Source organism: Eptatretus burgeri, chromosome 18 (assembly GCF_056783735.1).
Source record: "Eptatretus burgeri isolate ZD-2024b chromosome 18, Ebu_testis_v1, whole genome shotgun sequence".
Taxonomy (NCBI): domain Eukaryota; kingdom Metazoa; phylum Chordata; class Myxini; order Myxiniformes; family Myxinidae; genus Eptatretus; species Eptatretus burgeri.
The window spans coordinates 22,456,995-22,477,335 of record NC_140978.1 but is presented as its reverse complement, the minus strand read 5'-3'; the positions used below and the strand labels follow the sequence as shown (position 1 = coordinate 22,477,335).

Genomic DNA, 20,341 nt, shown 5'->3' with positions numbered 1-20,341 from the left:
GACGGCGACTTAATTCCTTACCAGGTCTCTTCGGAGAATCCTTGGCTATCGCTGATCAGACTTTGTGTGCATCGAGCGGTTGCTGAGAGAGACTCAAATGAGATTTGTTACCTGCATAGTCCATAAGCATCAGCTGCGGCTGTATGGACATGTGGCTTATATTCCTGATACTGATCCTGCTCATCTGATTCTCTCCGTGGGGGTGCCTCTTGAGTGGAGTAGGCCAATGGGCCAACCATGTGCCTCATGCTTGCAGCAGGTTGATCGGCATCTCAAGGAGATAGGGATGGTCCAGGCATCTGCCTGTGGGATGGCCAGACGGAGGCTCCTGGAGGACAGGCGGAAAGTGGACGCAGTGATGCGCTGCTCTGCGGCATGCTCCCATACCTGACCTGACCTGACCTGACCTGATATCGTCTGCATCCTGCATTGCTCTCCAAACTCTCTGCCTACGGCATCCAAGGCCAACTCCACACATGGCTCACTGACTTGCTCTACTCACATAGCCAATGTGTGGCACTCAACAGAATCCTTTCATCTCCTCTCCCTTTGAAGGCTAGAGTAGTGCCCAAGGCAGTATTCTGGGCCCAGTCCTTCACCTGATCTTCATAAATGATCTCTCTGACTCCCTAGGAAAACCACCTTAATTTTTGCTGATGACTCCATCCTTTGCCGTGACATCCCTCATCCTTCATGCAGGCAGGCTGCAGCATCTTCACTCTCTTCTGACCTTGACAAAATCACAAGCTGGTCAAACACTTGGAATATGTCTTAAAATCCTGAGAAATCTCTCTCTCTGAACTCTCTCTCTCTCTCTCTCTCTCTCTCTCTCTCTCTCTCTCTCTCTCTCTCTCTCTCTCTCTCTCTCTCTGAACATCTCACAACCCCGCATACCCTGCACTCCCCATATATTTTGTTCATAGTCCTCTTGAGGAAGTTCAGTCACTCAAACTCCAGGTTTTCACTATCACCCATGATCTCCGATCTTTCTTGGGCAAACAAAATTTCAAAGTTGGCCTCCAAAGCCAGCCGCCGACAGGGCATCCTCTGTCATATAAAGTCCTTCATTGGCACACCTGAACTCCTATACACCTACAAGGCCTTTATCCGCTGCTTGATGGAGTACTGCTCTTCCCTATGGGCTGGTATCCCTGCCTCACATCTTGCTCAGCTTGATGCCATGAAAATCAAGGCCTTTAAGCTTATTGGAATCTCCTGCGATGAACTGAGTCTATGGGCCTATCACTTCACCATTGCAGACAGCTCAGTGGTGTCTTTGTCTTCTCCTGCCTCATTCCTGGTCTCACACTCTCTGCTCTTTCTGTGCTTTGTCCCCCCCCCCCTGGGTTTCTGCAGGGTATGTGTGGTCCACCATCATTCCCCTACTGGTGAAACTACTAAATCCAGGATCACTGCTCATCTCCACTCATTCGTTCCTCTTTTTTCCTACCCATGGAAAAAACTTCTACATTCTCTTCCATCTCATTCTTCCCTCCATGTCTTCAAGAGAGCTGTTCACCACCATCAGGGGAGTTTCTATGGAGGGTATCCGTGCCCCCCCCCCCATAAAAGGATGCATGGGGTGCAGCAAAGGATGAATGGGTGGACAAGATGGATACAGAAGGAAACTCTCAGGAGGGTAAACTGGAAATTTGGAAGGAGGGAGGTTTGGGGTGTGGTGGAGAGGGGGTTAGCCATAGCAGAAAATATCATGGTTTTGGATGGAGGATGGTCTGAGATGTAGTCAAGTATCTACGGAGGATATCCGAGCAACCCACCCCCCCAGGACTCTACCAAACCAACTTTTTGTTTTCTGGTTTTCAAATTGTCTGCCATCTTCAATTCCAAGTACGATAACAATAATAAATATCCTTGATAAGAATTACAAGACGAATATTCCATGGTTCTGTCCCTCTATTATTATTACATTATGGATTATTTGAAGCTGACATTTGATATTTACTATGATTTTACCATTTTTAAAACCATTTTGAACTCCATTTTATGGTCCTTCCTTTTATGGTCGTATTGCACATTTGAGATGTTAACACATTTGAGATGTTTTATTACACAAAAAAAATTCCCGGCACTCTGGCGATATTCAAGATGGCGTCCAAAATGGCCGCCAAAATCGGTAAAATCATCAAATACGGTATATAACATCTCAAAATGTGGTAAATTGGAAAAAAATTTCATTGAGATTTGGTTCCTGATCATTGGTTACTAGTTTCTGATAATTGATATACTGCTTTCTGCATTTTGGGTGGTATTGGGCCTCTGCTGCAAACAAATCAAATCCTCGGATTCGCCTTACGAGCCACTCGTGATTGTTATCTTCTGCTATTTGCAGCACTTTCTGCCATCCATCACGTTCAAATGAAGAGGTGCCTTCCTTTGTGTCGATGCCTGCCTTTTTCACATGGATTCAGCCTTCAGTATTGCAGAAAATACAATCAGGTTAAAAAATGATCTTTTCTGATGCTTTCTTGCGCTTTACCCTTCCTTCTTGGCTGGCAGATGGTCCAGGAGCTTCAGGTTCGTTAGATGGTTTACTCGCTGTTAACCTATGTAGGTTCAGGGTAAATCTTTGGTAAAATCCTCGGTGATAGCCGTCGTTCTCCTGGATCTCATCAGGAATGCCCTGATAGATATCTGTCACTCGATATGAAGAACCTGGTGGTTCAGCTAAGCGACGATCCCATATATTTTTGAGAAGTGTCAATCTATCATTTGGATTCAAGTCTGAAAAATATGTGAACGATCCATGCTTTATTCCAGACATATGAATGACACAATGTTCCCGTTTGCGTTTTCTTTCGATTTCAACAACTTTCTTTTGACGATTACATTAAACTATTTCTTGCTTGTCTGACATCTTGACTTGTGATCTTGATCTTGACTAGCTACGGTCCTGCTAAGCGAACTAATCTAACCTGGAAAGAGAAAAAAATACACATAAAAAGATTAGTACACATAATACTTGAGTGTATGTAAATATTCAAAGTGCATCGGGGTGTGTATATGGGGTGTGTTTGTGTGGGTGTGTGGGTGTGGGGGTGTGTGAGCGTGTGTTTTCTGGTTTTCAAATTGTCTGCCATCTTCAATTCCAAGTACGATAACAATAATAAACATCCTTGATAATAATTACAAGACGAATATTCCAAGGTTCTGTCCCTCTATTATTTTTACATTATGGATTATTTTAAGCTGACATTTGATATTTACGATGATTTTACCATTTTTAAAACCATTTTGAACTCCATCTTGGATTTTATGGATGGCAATAAAACATAAATCACCACATGGCCTATTTGTTTCTAACAATGAGGAACATATATTGCAATTAATCCAAATATTAATTTACTGTATATTATTCTTAGTTTCAGGCTGTTATATACAATTTTCTATGATTTTGCCTATTGTGGCCATTTTGGATGTGATCTTGGAATTTAAGCATTGTAACAAAATCCAATCACTAGGTATTAGTTATTAATGATGAGAAACATTATTCCAATGAATAATTTACAATTTTGTCACAGTTTTTAGCTTATATATAATTTTCTATGATTTCGCATATTCTGGTGGCCATTTTGGACGCCATCTTGGATTTTTAAAAATTGCAACAAAGCCCAATTATCAGAAACTAGTAACTAATGATCAGGAACCAAATCCCAATGATTATTTTTCCAATTTGCCACATCTTTGAGATGTTACATAACGTATTGTATGATTTTACCCATTTTGGACGCCATCTTGAATATCGCCAGAGTGCCGGGAAATTTTTTTGTTAACATCTCAAATGTGTAATAGGACCATAAAAGGAAGCTAAAAAATTTGGTTTGGGAGAGTCCTGGGGGCGGGGGTTGTTCGGATACTCTCCGTAGATACTTGACTACATCTCAGACCATCCTCCATCCAAAACCATGATATTTTCTGCCATGGCTAACCCCCTCTCCACCCCACCCCAAATCTCCCTCCTTCCAAATTTCCAGTTTTCCCTCCTGAGAGTTTCCTTCTGTATCCATCTTGTCCACCCATTCATCCTTTTCTGCACCCCATGCATCTTTTGCGCCCCCACCCCCCCCATTCCTCTCCACACCCAATGTTTGTCCAAGTCCCCCTCTCTCCCATTCCTTTTGTCCTGTTATGTCCTGATGCATTCAGTGCACTATAGTGGGGCAACTTAGCTAAATATAGCATAACAATTGTGCATTGTGTGAGGAAAGCACCAAATTTGGCACACTAATAGCCTATCATATCATGAATAGATTTGGATGTTGGGCCATCTCAAATTTTTTTATGGCAGTGGAAAATGGCTGCCACAGCCATAAGCGGCTGAATTTGAGATGGCCCAATATCCAAATCTATTCATAATATGTTAGGCTACTAGTGTGCCAAATTTGGTGCTTTCCTCACACAATGCACAATTGTTATAATAAGTTGCCCCACTACTAGGTCTTCAATGAGCCTTGACTGTATGAAAAAAAAAGAAAGAGCAATATGAACACTGCTCAAGTTATTTTATTACCCACTATATTAATGATATTTCAATTTGTTCTGAACAGGATGTAAACAATAAGAATAACTTGATGTTAACAAAAGCAAATGTGCTAGAAATCATTGTTTGATAGATACAAGTGTGCTTGTGTGTGTATGGTGCAGGACGAGCGGAAAGGCTGAATTGAGCCGATTGGAAGGGCCCAGCACATTGGCCTGGAGGCAGAGTGGCTCACTGTTCTACCTGCACTCAGATGCCCCACGGCGCGCCAGTCTTTCCCGAGTGGATGCAGAGCGATGTCGGCACAGTGAGATTGATGGAGGAACATGGAGAGCCATTGATAGTAATGAGAGTAGCTATAGTAAGAGAGTTAAGGGCACTGGGACAGAGGGGCAGGGGCGACAGGAGCATCAGCAAGGAAGTTTTGGTATTATTGGCTCAGCCAATAAGAATAAAATAACACAAAAAGGTGAAGGTCTGTTAAAGGAGCACACCGTATCCATAAAGGATGCCACAAAGGAGGAGGTTTCTATTGAGGATTTGAATGCTAGGACGTGGAAGGCTGAGGGAGGAGAAACCGAAGCAATTTCCAGTAAAGAGGCAATGGTCACAGAAGTTTATCAATTGATTCCAAGTGAGGAAGAACACCTGGATTCCGAGGTGTCAAATATTCATTGGAATAAGGTGACTGGAGAGATCATTCTTAAGTTAGGCCAAGCAGATCAGCAAATGTCCAAGGAAGAGCAGGGGACACAAAGAATAAGCCATAGTCAAAGCTTAGATGAGCCATCCGCATTTCCTGTTTTAGTGGACAATGCGAGTGTTAATATGCCAATGTCAGGAGAAACACCAGGTGTGGAGCATTATGGAGGTATTGTGAAAGGGAACGATGAAGGTGGCCAAGATAATGTCCCATTACTGAAAGACAGGCAAGAAGAAGAACAAGTAGTTGCCAGTTGTGAGCATTTTCCACTCCAAGGACTATCATCAAAAAACAGAAACAGTTTCAGCCAGGAGGAAATACCTGGACAATTAATTGAGTCAGAATCTGTTTTGACTACACGTGTAGGGAATTATGATCAGAGGCAAAATTATCTTTATCAAGAAAGTCTTACAGAAGGTGTACCGCTCAATCAGGATGATGAACAGACAGTAGCCATAAAAAGCCATAAAAATGGAAACGATAAAGAAAATTGTGATAACTATGTTGCTGTAAAAGACAAAAACGAAGACAAGTTCAAGGAAGGAAATGAGGAAAATACTCCTGTACTAATTGAGACGGACCACGAGGAAAATTTGAAAGAAGGGAACATGGAAAAATGGATGATGACAGCTATCAAGTCATCAGAACAGAGTGTACAGCATGATAATAATGACAATGGTGAGGTAGAAGAAAACTACTATGAGGTTGATTCTGTGGCATCTTCAGTCGATGAATCCTCAGATGGTTTATATTCTGAGATCTATGGCATGACAACTGCACCTGCTGATAAGAAAGTTGATGAACTTCCACATGCAAAGTCACTCACAGGAACATCACTGTTGTTTAAGCATGTGGATGATGAAAACCACACCTCTCAAGACCACATTGTGGATGGATTGGTACAAGGCACACCACGTACCCAGAGCTGTGGTGGGCGTCTGACGAAGGAGCGGGCTGCTGAGCAAGGTGGTGGGCAGGACCGTCGTTCGCAAGCATTCATGAAGCCCCAACTGCAGTCAACGCCTGCTCTCTACTCCCAAGGACGGTTCCAGAGCCGGCAAGGTGCTCTAGTTTCACCTGCAGAACGTCGTAGGTGGCCTGGCCTTGTGCCACCTTCACCACTTGCCATCTCCCCAGAGCATGGCACTTCGAGAGGATTAGCAAATACCAGAACAAGAGGATGTTTGCAGCATAGAGAGTGGAACAGGACCACTGGGGCATTACTTGTGCGTGATATTCCACCACCATTTGAGCTTGCTACAATCACACGCAAACCCATCGCCAAGAGTTCACCATCCATACTGATGGAGATTGAGCCCCAAGACAGACCTTCCAAGCAAAGTCCTAAAAAGAAGTCATCTCTCAAGCGTCTACTGCCTTTCAAGATCTCGATGAAGAAAAAGATAGATAGCAGCCAGTTGGCCAATGAGCTGTCTCATTGCTTGACAAAGTCTCCAGAGATGGACAGGAAAAGCCTTGGAAACTCCCCATGTATCAAATCAAAGCGGGCACAACGGGGAAAACCAGCTTCCCCTTTACTAACCCAGCACACATATCATGGCAGGCAAAAAACATACAAACTTATTTGCCGTGTCGAGTCATTTGAAGTTCATCAGCGTCCCTCGCACTCCATTTTGCCACTCACCAAACCTCGTTCGATCTCCTTCCCTAGCCCTTCCTCATCTTCCTGCACTGATTATGAAAATGTACTTCCTGGAAGTGGTGACTATGAAAACATGACCCCACCTGTACGCAAGAGTAATCGAACCAAACCCAGGTATGCAGTGGAAAAGTTTGGAGTCCCTGGTAGCCACTTATTTTCCTATTATTAGGATAGCATTTAAATAACGTGAGCTATTATTCTTGGCAGTTTCCATCTGGTTGGAGAATAATTGATATCGTCATTGTAAAACGAGTCACGGTCTCCTTGAAGATTTCCTTTAGATTCTTGTATTATTGAGAAGTGTTTTTCACATATTCTATCGTTATTGTATTGATTTTGCATGCAGAATAAAATGCCAATCAAACTTTATAGTAAGTCTCATAAGGAAACTACATCGATAGAACAACAAACGACAATGTTTGCACTAACTGTATCCTCTCTTGCACTACAATCTAGTGCAATTTTGCTTCCTGTTTTGCACTCCACATGCACTGTTAAACCACCTCCGCTTACGGTCGAAGAAAACATGGTTGTTTCCCCACAGATTTACAGGTTATTGTTTCAGTGCTGCCAAGTTCCCCTTAATTGAGTGAGTTTGAAATTGCAACCCAAAATAGAGACACGCTCAACTAAAGATGGAAAATTCTACATACCGACAGAGTTTTATGGTTTTATCATATAAAATCAAATGACGACACAATGGATAATGAATGTAGGAAAATTTGAGATAGTTTCTCAAACCTATTTTAGGTCACTAATAATTTTAAATTTACCTTCTGGTTACCTGCCTATTTTCCTTAGACCCTTATTAGTTCCCTACCGGTTTCACCAGAGGAACTATAGCTTTGCTGGCTGTCCGTCCGTCTCATCTGCAGTTTTTTCAGATATTTTTCCCATACCCTTTAACATATTTAACTGAAACTTGGTACATGGCTTTATTGTGATAAGTTACAGAACAAGTTCGAGTTTCAGGGCGTTTTGTCAATTTTTCACAGAGTTATGCCCTTTTTGAACTTAAAAAAATATCACATCGGTAGTGGACATGTATTGCAAAGTAATTATTGCTCTTGTTTTCTTCTTGTCCTTCACCCATGTCTGCGATGAAACTTTATCCCTGAAGGATCTGATGTGGTCTTAAATTTTTTTTACCAAACCCATGAGATGCCTCACTTGAATCATCAGGTTTCTGTGCATAGATATGTGTACTGTGCCATTTGAAAAGTCCAGTGAATGTATTTTCTCTTTCCCTAGCAGATATATTAGCGGGGAAAGGAGTGGCAGCGCAACATGCGGTACAGACAGCGATGGATACGTAGACATGAGCAACTTCAGCAACTTGGAAGGCAAAAAGGGCACAGAGATAGACCCTAAAAGGTATGAAGCAGATAAAAGGAAAGTGTTGAGTTTTGGGAAGGAAGAAAAACAGTTAAAATAAATGATAGCATCTATGAGGAGAAGTTAAATAGCATCGAGGACAACAATATAAGTAAGAATAGTTGTATTGCTGTGAATTATTTTACACTACTATAACTGGGATGTCCACACAATTAAAAATAAAATGGAGAACACGAAAGAAGAACACAAAATAATCAAACCATAGATACTGAACAAAAAGATGGAAAACAGGAAGCTCCTCTATGAGTTTTCATTAACAAAAGCTCTCATCGGAGTGCAGATGGTGTAGCACTATGAACAGGAAGCCAAAGCGAGAGAGCAAAGGTGTCACATTCAGCACAAAAAAAAACAGAAGGAAACTGCAACAAAAACAAACTTGTTTCAAACAAACAGTATGGAACTATAAATGGTATCACAGTGCAAATCCTTTATAGGTATTGTTATCAGAAGTGCCGATGCTTCATGTAGGGCTTGATGTGAAACGATGGGACTTTGTTGTTTGTGCACACTGCAGATGCGTTACTTCTTGCCATGGCGAGAACAGCACAGTACAATCGCAATCCGGCGAAGGAACGAACCAGGGCAACCGTCGGAAGGAATTGGTCTGCACACCTTTTGTCATTTTATCCAAACACGATAATATTGTCAAGAATTTCAAATCTGGCACTTATTTATGCTCTTAATATGATGATTCGCTAATGTATCAAATAAAACACGTTTAGGAAATGTTGGGGGTTTTTTTTGTCTTACAGGATAATGTTGACAAAGAAAGCAAATTGCAAGAAATAGCCAAAGAGATGGTACAATCGGAGAGAAGGTGAGTTTCCAAAAAATTGTGATAACAATACTGAAAGTGCAACTTGGAACTGGGTAGGTGGTGAACAATCGGCAGTACTTTGGCAACAATAGAAAGATAGCACACAAGTGTACCCAAAATGCATTTACAGTCTCTTAAGCTCAAGGTTCTCAACCTGGGGATTGCGTTTGGTTATGAAAATGGGAATATGTGGTGAAAATAAAAGTTGATTGGGAGGGGGGCTGGGAGAGGTTGTGGCGGGTATTTCACTGCCTATCAGCATTAGATTCAAGGACGAAAACTGTTTTAGGTTCAACAGAAGTGGTTTAGGGGGTAGATTTGTTTTCCTAAAAGTTGAAAGGGCAGAATATGAACAGTCTTTCAAAGTAGAGTTACTTAGATAAGCATAGATGTAGAAAAATAAAAAGTGATTGCTCAATTAAAAGGTTAAAATCTCCTGTAAGAGGAGTGTGAAGAACAATGGGTTTCGTCAATCATAACCAATGAATGTTGTTGCATGCACAGGGTGCACAAACCTTTTCTTCACTACCCCATACATGAGGGGTAAGACCCCAAGCTAGCCAAATGCTGATTGGCCAAATTTGAAACCAAGCGTCTGAAAATGGGGGCACCTGGAGTTCTTTTTATAATGGCTTCCTCATTTTCTAACAGGCCAATGGCAGGAAGAGAAAACGTCTCCATACTAATATTTCACCCATGCGTGCAAAGGGCAAAGCAGGGTTAAGCAACTGGTTCACTTTGCTTGGATGTCTGTCTGTCTGCAGACATCAGTCTATGATTGAGGAACTATTTAATTTCAATTTAATTATACATTTTGAACACTGTCGAACACGAACCTGCAGTTTAGCAATAATTTGGCTCTGAATTTGACAAAATGTACTGAATCTCGTCACAATCACACCTGCGCGCATATCGTCGTGAGGTAATCTTATCAGTCTGTCTGTCTGCCTGCCTGGCAGTCAAACACAAAATTGAAAATAGCTACAAACAGGAAACTTACCATTTTTAGGGACATCATAAAGGACACAAACAACAGGCACAAACAGCTAATTCAATGTGTCAAATAAAGTGGCATCTTAGAAGGTGCATCAACGGTGGTAAACTTACGGAAAAAAAGTTTGTTTCATTTTACATCTACAGCCTTTAAAACCTTTATTATATTTCAATTAAATTATGTAGTTGAACACTGTAGAACACAAATTATCTTCTTGGCACTTAAAAAACAAAAAAAACCTGTTTTGCAGTACTGTATTTTAGCATTGGGTGATATCGAAATTCAGACAAAATTGTGGCTCACAGGAAATGTAGATCGTGCTCGGAAAGGCAAAGCAAGAGTTAAAAAAAACTCTTCCAATGTCCTTTTTCTCAAGCATGGGGCGAAGTGTTCTGTGAAATATCTATAGTTTAAGTACGAGTTTTACTCACAAGAGATAACAATAATAATAATAATAATAATAATAATAATAATAATAATAATAATAATAATAAAAACAACAAGCACAACAAGAATCATTAAATTACTTTGCACACAAAATCTTATGACAAAGCCCTGAGAGACAATATGGAACAGTCACATAACATATTATATGGCCAACAAAAAGAATGGGTCAGGATGAATGGCATCTCTCCCCATGGCTGGTGCCACAGGTGCCATGGGCTATTATGGGATCGCAACAACGACACGGTCAGCAAGTACTCGCATAAAGCATAGCCGGTTTGCTTTGGATGTTAAATGTGGATTCTGCTCTCCCATATTTTCCAAAAGTGTACATTTCAAACACCGGTCCCACAAATGCACCCAATTGCCTTGTGGTCTCCAGCATGTTTTCCTCTTTAAATCTCACCGCCAGTGCTAACAAAGTTGTCATCTGTTTTTAATACAGTACTGTACTTCCAATTTCCAAGTTCTCTTTTTCTTTCTCTCTTTCACTTTTGGCTTTATCTTTCTCGCTCTATCTCCCCCTCATCTTCCCTAACATCCTCCCTCTCCCTGCCACACACCTGCAGCATTCGTCCTTTTATATCCTATCCACAGGCAGAATCTAATTCACCAGCCATTACGTGTTCAAGAGCACTTCGCAAAGTTGCCAGCCGAACCAGGCTTAACAGAATGGCAGGGTTTTATAGTGGATTATGAATTGGGGGGGAATTGTAACCATAAAAAGGAGGGGGTAGATGAGTAGTTTCAAGCTGCTGCGACTCCATGTGGCACGGACTATTCGATTGATAAGTGACTTCACACGTATAATCACAAAGCCCTGTTTTTTGGTTATATACGTGAGGTCATTTGTCAATCAAATAGTCACTTGTCAAATTGGCAAGTGACCTCCAAGCTCAATAATCCCGTTTCTTTCCCTGCTCTTTATGTCGGGGCCAGAAACAAAATGGTGGAGCAAAGGAGCCGTGACCCTGTCTCTTTGTCGTGTTATAACTTCTGAACGGATTAACGGATTTCAATGAATCCAACGACGGTGGATTCAGAGAACTCCTGGAAAGGTTTGTGATGCAAAAAAATAAATAAAAATAAAGGTCGGTTTGTGATTATGGGTACACGGGCACACATATTGAAACCGTAAAAGCCAACTTGCGACGTTGGTTATCCCCGCACGGAGAGCAGGATCTCCCAGGAATCCTTTTTTGTTCTTGCCCGATGGATTAGCCATCGCAGCAAAGATTGGTATTTCCGTCAGTGGAGCGACGGGTTTTATATGCTCGTGACCTTGAAAAGAAGTGTGAACCTGGAGATACTCAACGCTATTACAAAACAGAACAATAAAAGCAATCATGGTTGTGGAATTCTAGCAAGGTTCATTAAAAGTGACTGATATTAGGAAGAGTTCATTCTTGATGTTGTGTTTTGTCTTCTCACCATTTGTTTTACAGTTTTGTGGATTCTTTGAAACTACTGCATGTGGTGAGTTTTTGGGGTTTTTTTTCTTTTTTCTGGAGAGGGACTGGATTAATTTTGCATTTATTAAGTAAAAGAAAAGTTTAACTGCCCTAAATGGAAGTATATGGGCATAATGAGGCGTTTGTGTGGCTGGCTATACCTTTCATCAATTGCGAATCAAAGCCATTCCAAATCCCATCGTCTCACGTGGTTAAAAAGATTTAGGGTTAGTTCAACTGGGTGTATTGTACTCAAGTGATATGTCGGTCCAAATTCCATCCCCACTTTGGGAAGGAAAAGGCAAACCACCCAATGTATTTCATTGTCCAGGCAGCTCTGTTTCAACAGCATTAATTTATTTATTTATTCATTTATTCATATGCAGCCTGTGGCTGCGAGGCTGCATCATTTTCTGGGGGCATAGCTGTGCTGCTAATGCAGTGCCCCTGCTCCAGCAAGCTGGTACTCATTTTACCAACCTCAGAAGGATGACAGGCTGAGTCAACCCACCTGGTGTTAAATCAAGAGCATGGCAGGGGCTTTCACTCAAGACCCAAAGATCTTAAGCCAGCCACCTTAACCATTAAGCCAACACCAGGCTATTCAACAGCATTATCCTCAGAGTGTGGAACTTGGATCTGCCATGGGATAAATAACCAATGATGATAAAATGGCAAAAATATGGTATTAATCAACATGCCATATAAACAAGTTACAATGAAAACTGGGGATTTAGAAAATCCCCACTTTCCATCGTAAGTCCTAAATGGACGAATTAGTGACTGAATGAATGAATTGCTGTGTACAAATGAAAGAGTCATAAAAGAGACACTGCAATGATACATGGTGTAAATTGAATAGCAGTGAATAATAACAATAATATTTATAATAGTAATAATAATAATGGTAATAATAAAAACGAGACTTTCCCTTTATAACTGTGAGCAGTTATGCTGAGTGCCAAACACCACCCGTGCCAACAACGATGCCATCCCACGTCACCCATCCCGATGACGATGACATCCTACGCCGCCGAATTACTAAAACGTCTGAGTCCAAATTACCGCTAACTTCAGCCAGAGTTTAATCCATAACTTGTAGGATGCCAGTTCGATGTCCCACCACAATGCCAGCACCATAACCTCAAGGGCAAATAGGTGAAGTAGATGGTTGCATGAGTGCATGCAACAGTTCAGCTATTTGTTTTCTCTTGCCAGACTCATGACATCATGATCTGCACTCAAAATGTCAGAGCCTGTGGCTGCCATGTGATTTATGAAAAACTCCAAAACAACTGTGAGAATGAGAGAACTTGAAGCGAATTAAACTTTCCATTTCATCGGCTAGTTATGAGTAACATTCGGCAGTTTTAACTACTTTGTATGAAGGAAAATGCAGTTCCTTTTGTTTTTTTACACAAATAATGAATCGACCATAGAGTAACAGGAAGAGGCCTTTTGGGCCCACCCTACCTTTGTCATATTAATATCCCACGACCTACGTTATTAGTCCCCGACCAGCATCACCAGAGTGTGATGTTTCCAAATCAAGGATACCAAAACCTCACATTCAAAGAGTGAGGTCAAAAAATTTTTAATACACAGTATTTCATTTATAGGGCAGCAATGAGGGTGGCATAATGGTCCAGTTTGTAGCTGATGCCAATAGGCAGATGTGATGAAAACCATTGTTCTAAGTGTGCCATCAGCATGAAGTTCTATACTTTTCAAGAGGGGAGATCTAGGGAGCTCTCCATTTAATGAAATCGTGTCAATGTGAAATGCCAAATATCATCGTTCCCATCTGAGTACTTTCCTCATTGCTGTGAATTCAGGTTTTAACTTGTTATTTCCCCCCGAGCCATTGTCCCTCTGTTGTATCTCTCTACTCTGCTGTCGGTGAGTTTTCCCACTTCCCACTGTGTTCTGTTCTGTTCTGTTCTGTTCTGTTCTGTTCTGTTCTGTTCTGTTCTGTTCTGTTTTGTTTTCCAACTCTTCCATGAGCCTCGACTGTAAACATACAAATTCCTTGTTTTGTGTTATTAGTCCTGTACTGGCAACACCAGAGGGGACTTCAGGTTTGCTCTCTGTCTGGCCGTCTGTCCATCTGTCTGTCCCACCTGTGGTTTTTCAGACTATTTTTTTTCCCCACACCCTTGAACATGTTTCACTGAAACTTGGTACATGGCTTTATTGTGATAAGTTGTAGAACAAGTTGGAGTTTATGGGCGTTTCATCAATTTTTCACAGAGTTGTGCCCTTTTTGGACTTGGAAAATATCACATCGGTAGAGGCCATGTCTTGCAAAGCAATTAATTTAGCTCTTATCTGATCTAGCTCATCCTTATCTATTCGTTTAATTAACATTCACCAATCGTACTTTAATTAAACAATGTCTATAGCTCTTCGTTGAGTGTGTGCACATAATTCATGAGTGACATTATGAGACGTCATTGCACAATGAACTGAATTGCAATGACATTAGCAGACAATGGAAAAACAAGAGCAATAATTGCTTAGCAATACATGTTCGCTACCAATGTGATATTTTTTTAAGTTCAAAAAGGGCATAACACGGAAAAATTGACGAAACTCTCTGAAACTCAAACTTGTTCTGTAACTTATCATGATAAACCATGGACCAAGTTTCATTTGAATATGTTAAAGGGTATGGGGAAGAAAGTCTGAAAAACCACAGGTGGGATGGTGGACGGATGGACGGACAGACGAAGAGCAAACCTATAGTCCCCACTGGTGATGCCGGTGTGGGACTAATAACACAAACCAAGGAATTTGTATGTTTACAGTCGAGGCTCATGGAAGAGTTGGAAAACAAAACAGAACAGAACAGAACAGAACACAGTGGGAAGTGGGAAAACACACCGACAGCAGAGTTGAGATAAAACAGAGGGACAATGGGCTCGGGGAAAAATAACTAATTAAAACCTGAATTCACAACAATGAGGCAAGTGCTCAGATGGGAATGATGACATTTAGCATTTCACATCTATCAGTTACATCAACACGATATCATTAAATGGAGAGCTCACTAGATCTCCCTTCTTGAAAATTATAGAGCTTCATGCTGATGGCACACTTAGAACAATGGTTTTCATCACATCTGACTCGGCACCAGCTACAAACTGGACCATTACGCCACCCTCATTGCTGCCCTATAAATGAAATACTGTATATGAAAAAAATTGTGACCACATTCTTTGAATGTGAGGTTTTGGAATCCTTGATTTGGAATCAGATTGCTGGAACTCATTCCTAAATGTCGGTCATAAGGAAAATTAATTATAAATGAATGGTTATCTGGCAGCTGAGGTCACAAGTGGACACAAGCATCGTTTGTGAATGTCACAGGTGGGAGGGCGTAATGATGTCCAGCATAGTGCACGGTTGTGTGTGTCTGATTTGCCTGTTGTTGGTGCAGGATTTCCGTGAGGCCGTCGAACAGGCAAGCCAACGCCATGGAACTCCACTCCTACCTCCAGGCACACTTGACCAGATCCTGTCCCATCTGCCACAACTTTATGACCTCAACAAGTTGCTACTCGCAGACTTCACGCAGAGGCTCAACAATTGGTAGTAATATCTTATGAAGTTTCAACACGAGTGACAGCCTGACCTCAAACAGCCCTCACCAGGAGAATATTAATTAAATCCCCAGAATTAAAGGGAAATAAAACTCAAATTATAAAACTGAAAATAACAAGATCTGATCACATTCTTAAACTAGAAGAGCACTCTGTAGATAACCTCCACCGGGCTGAACAGTTTACATTTTGTATCCCACTGAAAGGTCGGTTTACATCCAGACCTGAACCTAAATCTAATCGGCTTGTGCTTGTGACATACCCAATTCATACACCAAATTTTCTTATGATCCGTCCACAACTTTTTGAGATATCACGTGACATATCGATTTTGGCCCTATCACTCAATGGTGAAGAATCACTTTTAAAATTCCAGTGTCTGGATCCGGGTGGTGGCGGAGGTAATAGAAATAATTCACCATTAACTACAAACTACAACTTCAGTGACTTTCCGAGTAATATCCGTGGAGGCAGACACGTCTTCCATTTTTTGGATCACTGCTTGGAACACGAACATCACAAGCTTTTCACAATCAGTACACTGATCCCCAAAGGTAAGGCATGGTCTGAATCCACAAAAAAAAAACTTACGAAATTCGCCAAGTAATGCATTTGCTGCTTCACAGTGCATCTCTTCATGTTAGGAACTAAAGTGAAAGATTGGATAATGATCAGATCTTGTAATTCTGAGTTTTAATATTTGGATTTAGTTCCCATCTTATAATTTTCACGATTTGGTATGAATTATGAAGCATTTTTTTGGAAAGGCTCAATACCTGCCTGGTTGCAATGTTTGTATGTTTTTTTGTTTTTTTTTAAGAAACATGGCCAGCAAAAAAGGCCATGTGCTATATATCGTTTTTGGCCCTTCCTCTCAATGGTGAAGAATCACTTAAAAATATTCCAGTATCAGGATCCGGATCTTCACCAAAATCGAATGAATCGGTCCGTGTCACACACCCAACCTGTCGAAATTTCGTCCGAATCCGTCCATAACTTTTTTGAAACATCCCGCTCACAGACAGTCAAACAAACAGACAGGGGTGAAACATAACCTCCGACCACCTTTGTTGGTGGAGGTGAAAAGAAAACCAGTTCAGTAAATACACAGCATGGCTGAAACTGCACACGGAACCATCAAATTGTTAAATAAATAATTGACATCAAAACAATCGAAGGGACCAAAAACAAAAACAAAAAAAAAGAAGGAAATAGACTTGAACTTGGCATGTTTGTTCGTCGATTCGTTCATTCGTTCGGCCGAAGCCAAAGTTTTAGTTGCTGAATAATTTGCAGGAATGGACAATTGCTAACATGCACTCAGCCTATGTATGTATGTATATATATATATATATATATATATATATATATATATATATATATATATATATATATATATGTATATGTATATGTATATGTATATGTATGAACACATTTATTGCTTGATCGCTCAAATTACTTTAATAATGGGATTTCTGTTTTGCAGGCATACTGAGCATAAAATTGCGGACGTGATTGTGAGCAAGGGGCCCTACTTGAAGCTCTATTCTGCGTACGTGCGGGAGTTTGACAGGAACATGGCTCTCCTCGACGACATGTGCCGCTCCTGCCCTCGATTCGCTGCCCTTGTGCGGGAGTTTGAGGTGCAAACTCTTTTCACGCAGCACATGGAACAAATTGGAAGCACTCATTTATGCTTGTATTTTAAGCACGAGTAATACCCATTCCCTCCAGGAGCGAAATATGGCGCCAGTGACCCCTCCATCAGGCAGGGATCAGTGGTTAAACCACTTCCACGATTCCGCATGTACAGGCAAAAATTGCATCTCATATCCCCTCGTTCACGGGAAGTGGGTGAGGTGGTATTTTGTACCCATGACTTGACTTTTGGTACCCCGAGCACACGTACAAAACTTGGTGGAGATCGGCCAAGCCGTTTTCTACTCCATAACTATCAGACGTACAGGGAATTACCTTATCAGTCCTACTGGTTTCACTGAAGGGGACTATAGGTTTGCTGTCCATCTGTCCGTCCATCCCACCTGTAGTTTTTCAGAGTTTTTTTTTTCCCAAACCATTCAACGTATAAAACTAACTTGTTTTATGTCGTAGGGTGACATAGGATATCCCTACACCAGGAGATGTACCAGGGTTCTGTGTATCACAAAAACAAACTAATTGGTTACTGTAATTGGAAGTGTAGTTAGTCAATACCTATTACCAGTGCTGGATTAACCATTAGGCACACAAGGCATGTGCCTTAGAGCAGCCAAAAATTTGGGCTAAAAATTATTTTCACATTAAATATTTGTCTTTTTTTTGTATTAAATATTTTGTTCTTGAATCAGTTCATTTTTTTGTCTGGGGTCCATTTCCATGAGCTCAAGATCCAATTTAAATTTTTCAGGCCATTCTCTAAAATTTCAAAATGTGCCTTAGGGCCAGCCGAGGCTTAATCCGGCACTGCCTATTACACCTATCTTTTAACCAGTGCCATTTGCTCTGGAAAGGGTGGGGGGGGGGGGTTCCTGGGTGTCTGCACGACCACCATAGGCTTTCAGCGTTAATGAAATATAGCTCATGGTGTAAAGTGGGATTATTCACGAGTCTAATGTTACAATACGTACATGGAATCTCTCCAAGGTAATTCCCACATGGAGGACGGTACATATGTGGGATAAAACGAAGATGCTGAACTGTCACACTCACTTTATGCTTGACCATCTGTTTGTCTGGTTTAGTCATGATTATAATGTAACAACCAACCGATGAAAATGTGGACATAGGAATGCAGTGAACTCGACTCGAACATGCTCCTCTCTCTTGACAAACGAGACACCGTCACACACACACACACACACACACACACACACACACACACACACACACACACACACACACACACACACACACACACACACACACACACACACACACACACACACACACACACGCTGAAATCTAACCCCCTTAACTGACCCGATTCGTTGTGTCCTTCACACATAGCTACATTGATGCCCTATATATTTTAACACTTGTGCTCATGTTATCAAGGGGCTTTTGGATCCCTCTGCAATGTCATGTTGCCACTGGGCACCTTGAAGTCATCGAAATACTGTTATTCAAACCCACTCATTCGGGGTTGTGTCGGATGCATTGTCTGCTATCGAGCCGGAACCCTCCCCTACCACCACTTCTTCTTCCACTGTTCCATCAACCTGGAGTACGGGAGGGATTGGGGTTGCTGGTGTATCTCATGGCACCTCCTTTAAGTCCACTTAACCGCTGGATTAAACAGCTCCAACCTTCTCACTGTACATGCCCAAACAATTAGTTTGTCAGGTATGTGTAACCAATGACATTGAGTTGTTTGTTCTCGTCAAACTGTCACTCGTTAGCTTGTCACATTCAAATGCAGTTTGTCTTATAATAGCATTTGGCATAACCGGTCCCGTAATCCTTCTTAATGGACTGTTGTTAGATCCCTTTTGGAGAACAAAGGTCAAACTAGAAGGGCATTCAGTATCGTACATACCTCCACCAAGCTGATTCGTTCAGGTTTTGTATCCCACCGATAGACCGGATCTGGATTCGGACCCGAACTAAAATTTAATCGGCTTGTTATTGTCACCTAACCAATTCATCCAGCAAGTTTCGTTCAAATCCGTCCATAACGTTTTGATTTTGAGATTTCACTAACACAAACAAACAGACACACATGGCTGAAAACATAACCTCCATCCACCTTCGGTGAAAACGAGTGCATACTGTGAAAACCAAATTGAAAGTTTGATTCATAAGGTTGAAAAATACATTTTAAAAAGTGCAGGTACGTACACCCGATGAGTGGAGGTACGGAGGTACGGTACCTTATCAATGCAGGTATACTACCTGATGATTGGAGGTATAACTGATGGATTTGACTTCAACTGATCGTATTCATATTATGCACTATGCACTTATTGAAGAAGCTTGTTGACCATTTTAACAAGATAAAAATCACCTTTGGGCTGGAAGGATGGCTTTGAGGCACACACACTTGCCTCTGAGCTATCTTGACCCAGGTATAAACTGTCATCCCGGTGTTTCACAGACAGGGTTATCCCATAACGTCCTTTGCAAAGATTTGACAACCTCTTATCGGCACCCTAACCAAATCCCATATTCCTACTCTAACCTATAGGGGGCACTGCATCAGCGATACAGTGCGACAGCCATGCTTCCAGAAAAGGATGCCATTCATAGATAGCCATGTGCTGCATACAAAATAGAAAAAAGAAACACACCTCTTGATTTAACTGTTATTTTTTTCAAAACATAATTTCAGCTGTTTTTTTTTTTAACAACTTTTTAGGGCTGGAACGATGGCTCAGAAGGAGCATGCTCAACTTGTCTGGGTTTGGGAATCTTCTTCTTCGTTCATATGCAACACAAGGCGGTGGGGTAGCATCAATGGCTGAGGGTGTGGATGTGCCGCTGACGCAATACCCTCTCCTCGTTAGGGCAGGAATTTGGAATTTGTTAATGGTGCCGGTGTTAACTCGTCAACTCTTCGCAAAGTACACCGTGGGATGTTCAACATCCACCAACGAATGCTGCTTCGGGAATAAGCCTTATGATGTAACCAAGTTTGAATGTAAAACATGTATTCATGTTCCGCTCATGTTTTGCCTCATGCATATTTATGCGGGACGTGTGCACGTATCTGTAAAAAGCACGGTTTTTAATGACGCATTTGTAGTAGTTTAAAAATTAAGAAAAGGTGTTTTGAAAC

At 41.3% G+C, this 20,341-nt stretch overlaps 2 protein-coding genes across 7 annotated transcripts in view; one reads left to right on the top strand and one right to left on the bottom strand.

Moving 5' to 3' along the window:
* Positions 1–20,341, top strand: part of FGD5 (FYVE, RhoGEF and PH domain containing 5) — a 133,669-nt gene that overhangs the window by 9,599 nt on the left and 103,729 nt on the right. For 2 of the 3 annotated variants that reach the window (XM_085863841.1, XM_085863843.1), the window contains exons 3-9: positions 4,663–6,978; positions 8,116–8,238; positions 8,774–8,861; positions 9,012–9,076; positions 11,960–11,990; positions 15,405–15,556; positions 17,054–17,210. In XM_085863841.1, coding sequence (XP_085719967.1) covers positions 4,663–6,978; positions 8,116–8,238; positions 8,774–8,861; positions 9,012–9,076; positions 11,960–11,990; positions 15,405–15,556; positions 17,054–17,210 — 2,932 coding nt within the window. The remainder of the gene's footprint in view (positions 1–4,662; positions 6,979–8,115; positions 8,239–8,773; positions 8,862–9,011; positions 9,077–11,959; positions 11,991–15,404; positions 15,557–17,053; positions 17,211–20,341) is intronic. The other variant, XM_085863842.1, reaches the window with a different exon arrangement.
* Positions 1–20,341, bottom strand: part of LOC147008723 (uncharacterized) — a 66,590-nt gene that overhangs the window by 24,391 nt on the left and 21,858 nt on the right. For 2 of the 4 annotated variants that reach the window (XR_015053229.1, XR_015053230.1), the window contains one exon: positions 865–2,933. The exons of the other annotated variants lie outside the window; for them this stretch is intronic. The gene's annotated coding sequence lies outside the window, so the exon portion shown is untranslated. Of the gene's footprint in view, positions 1–864; positions 2,934–20,341 lie in introns of those variants that run through there. 4 annotated transcript variants of the gene reach the window in all.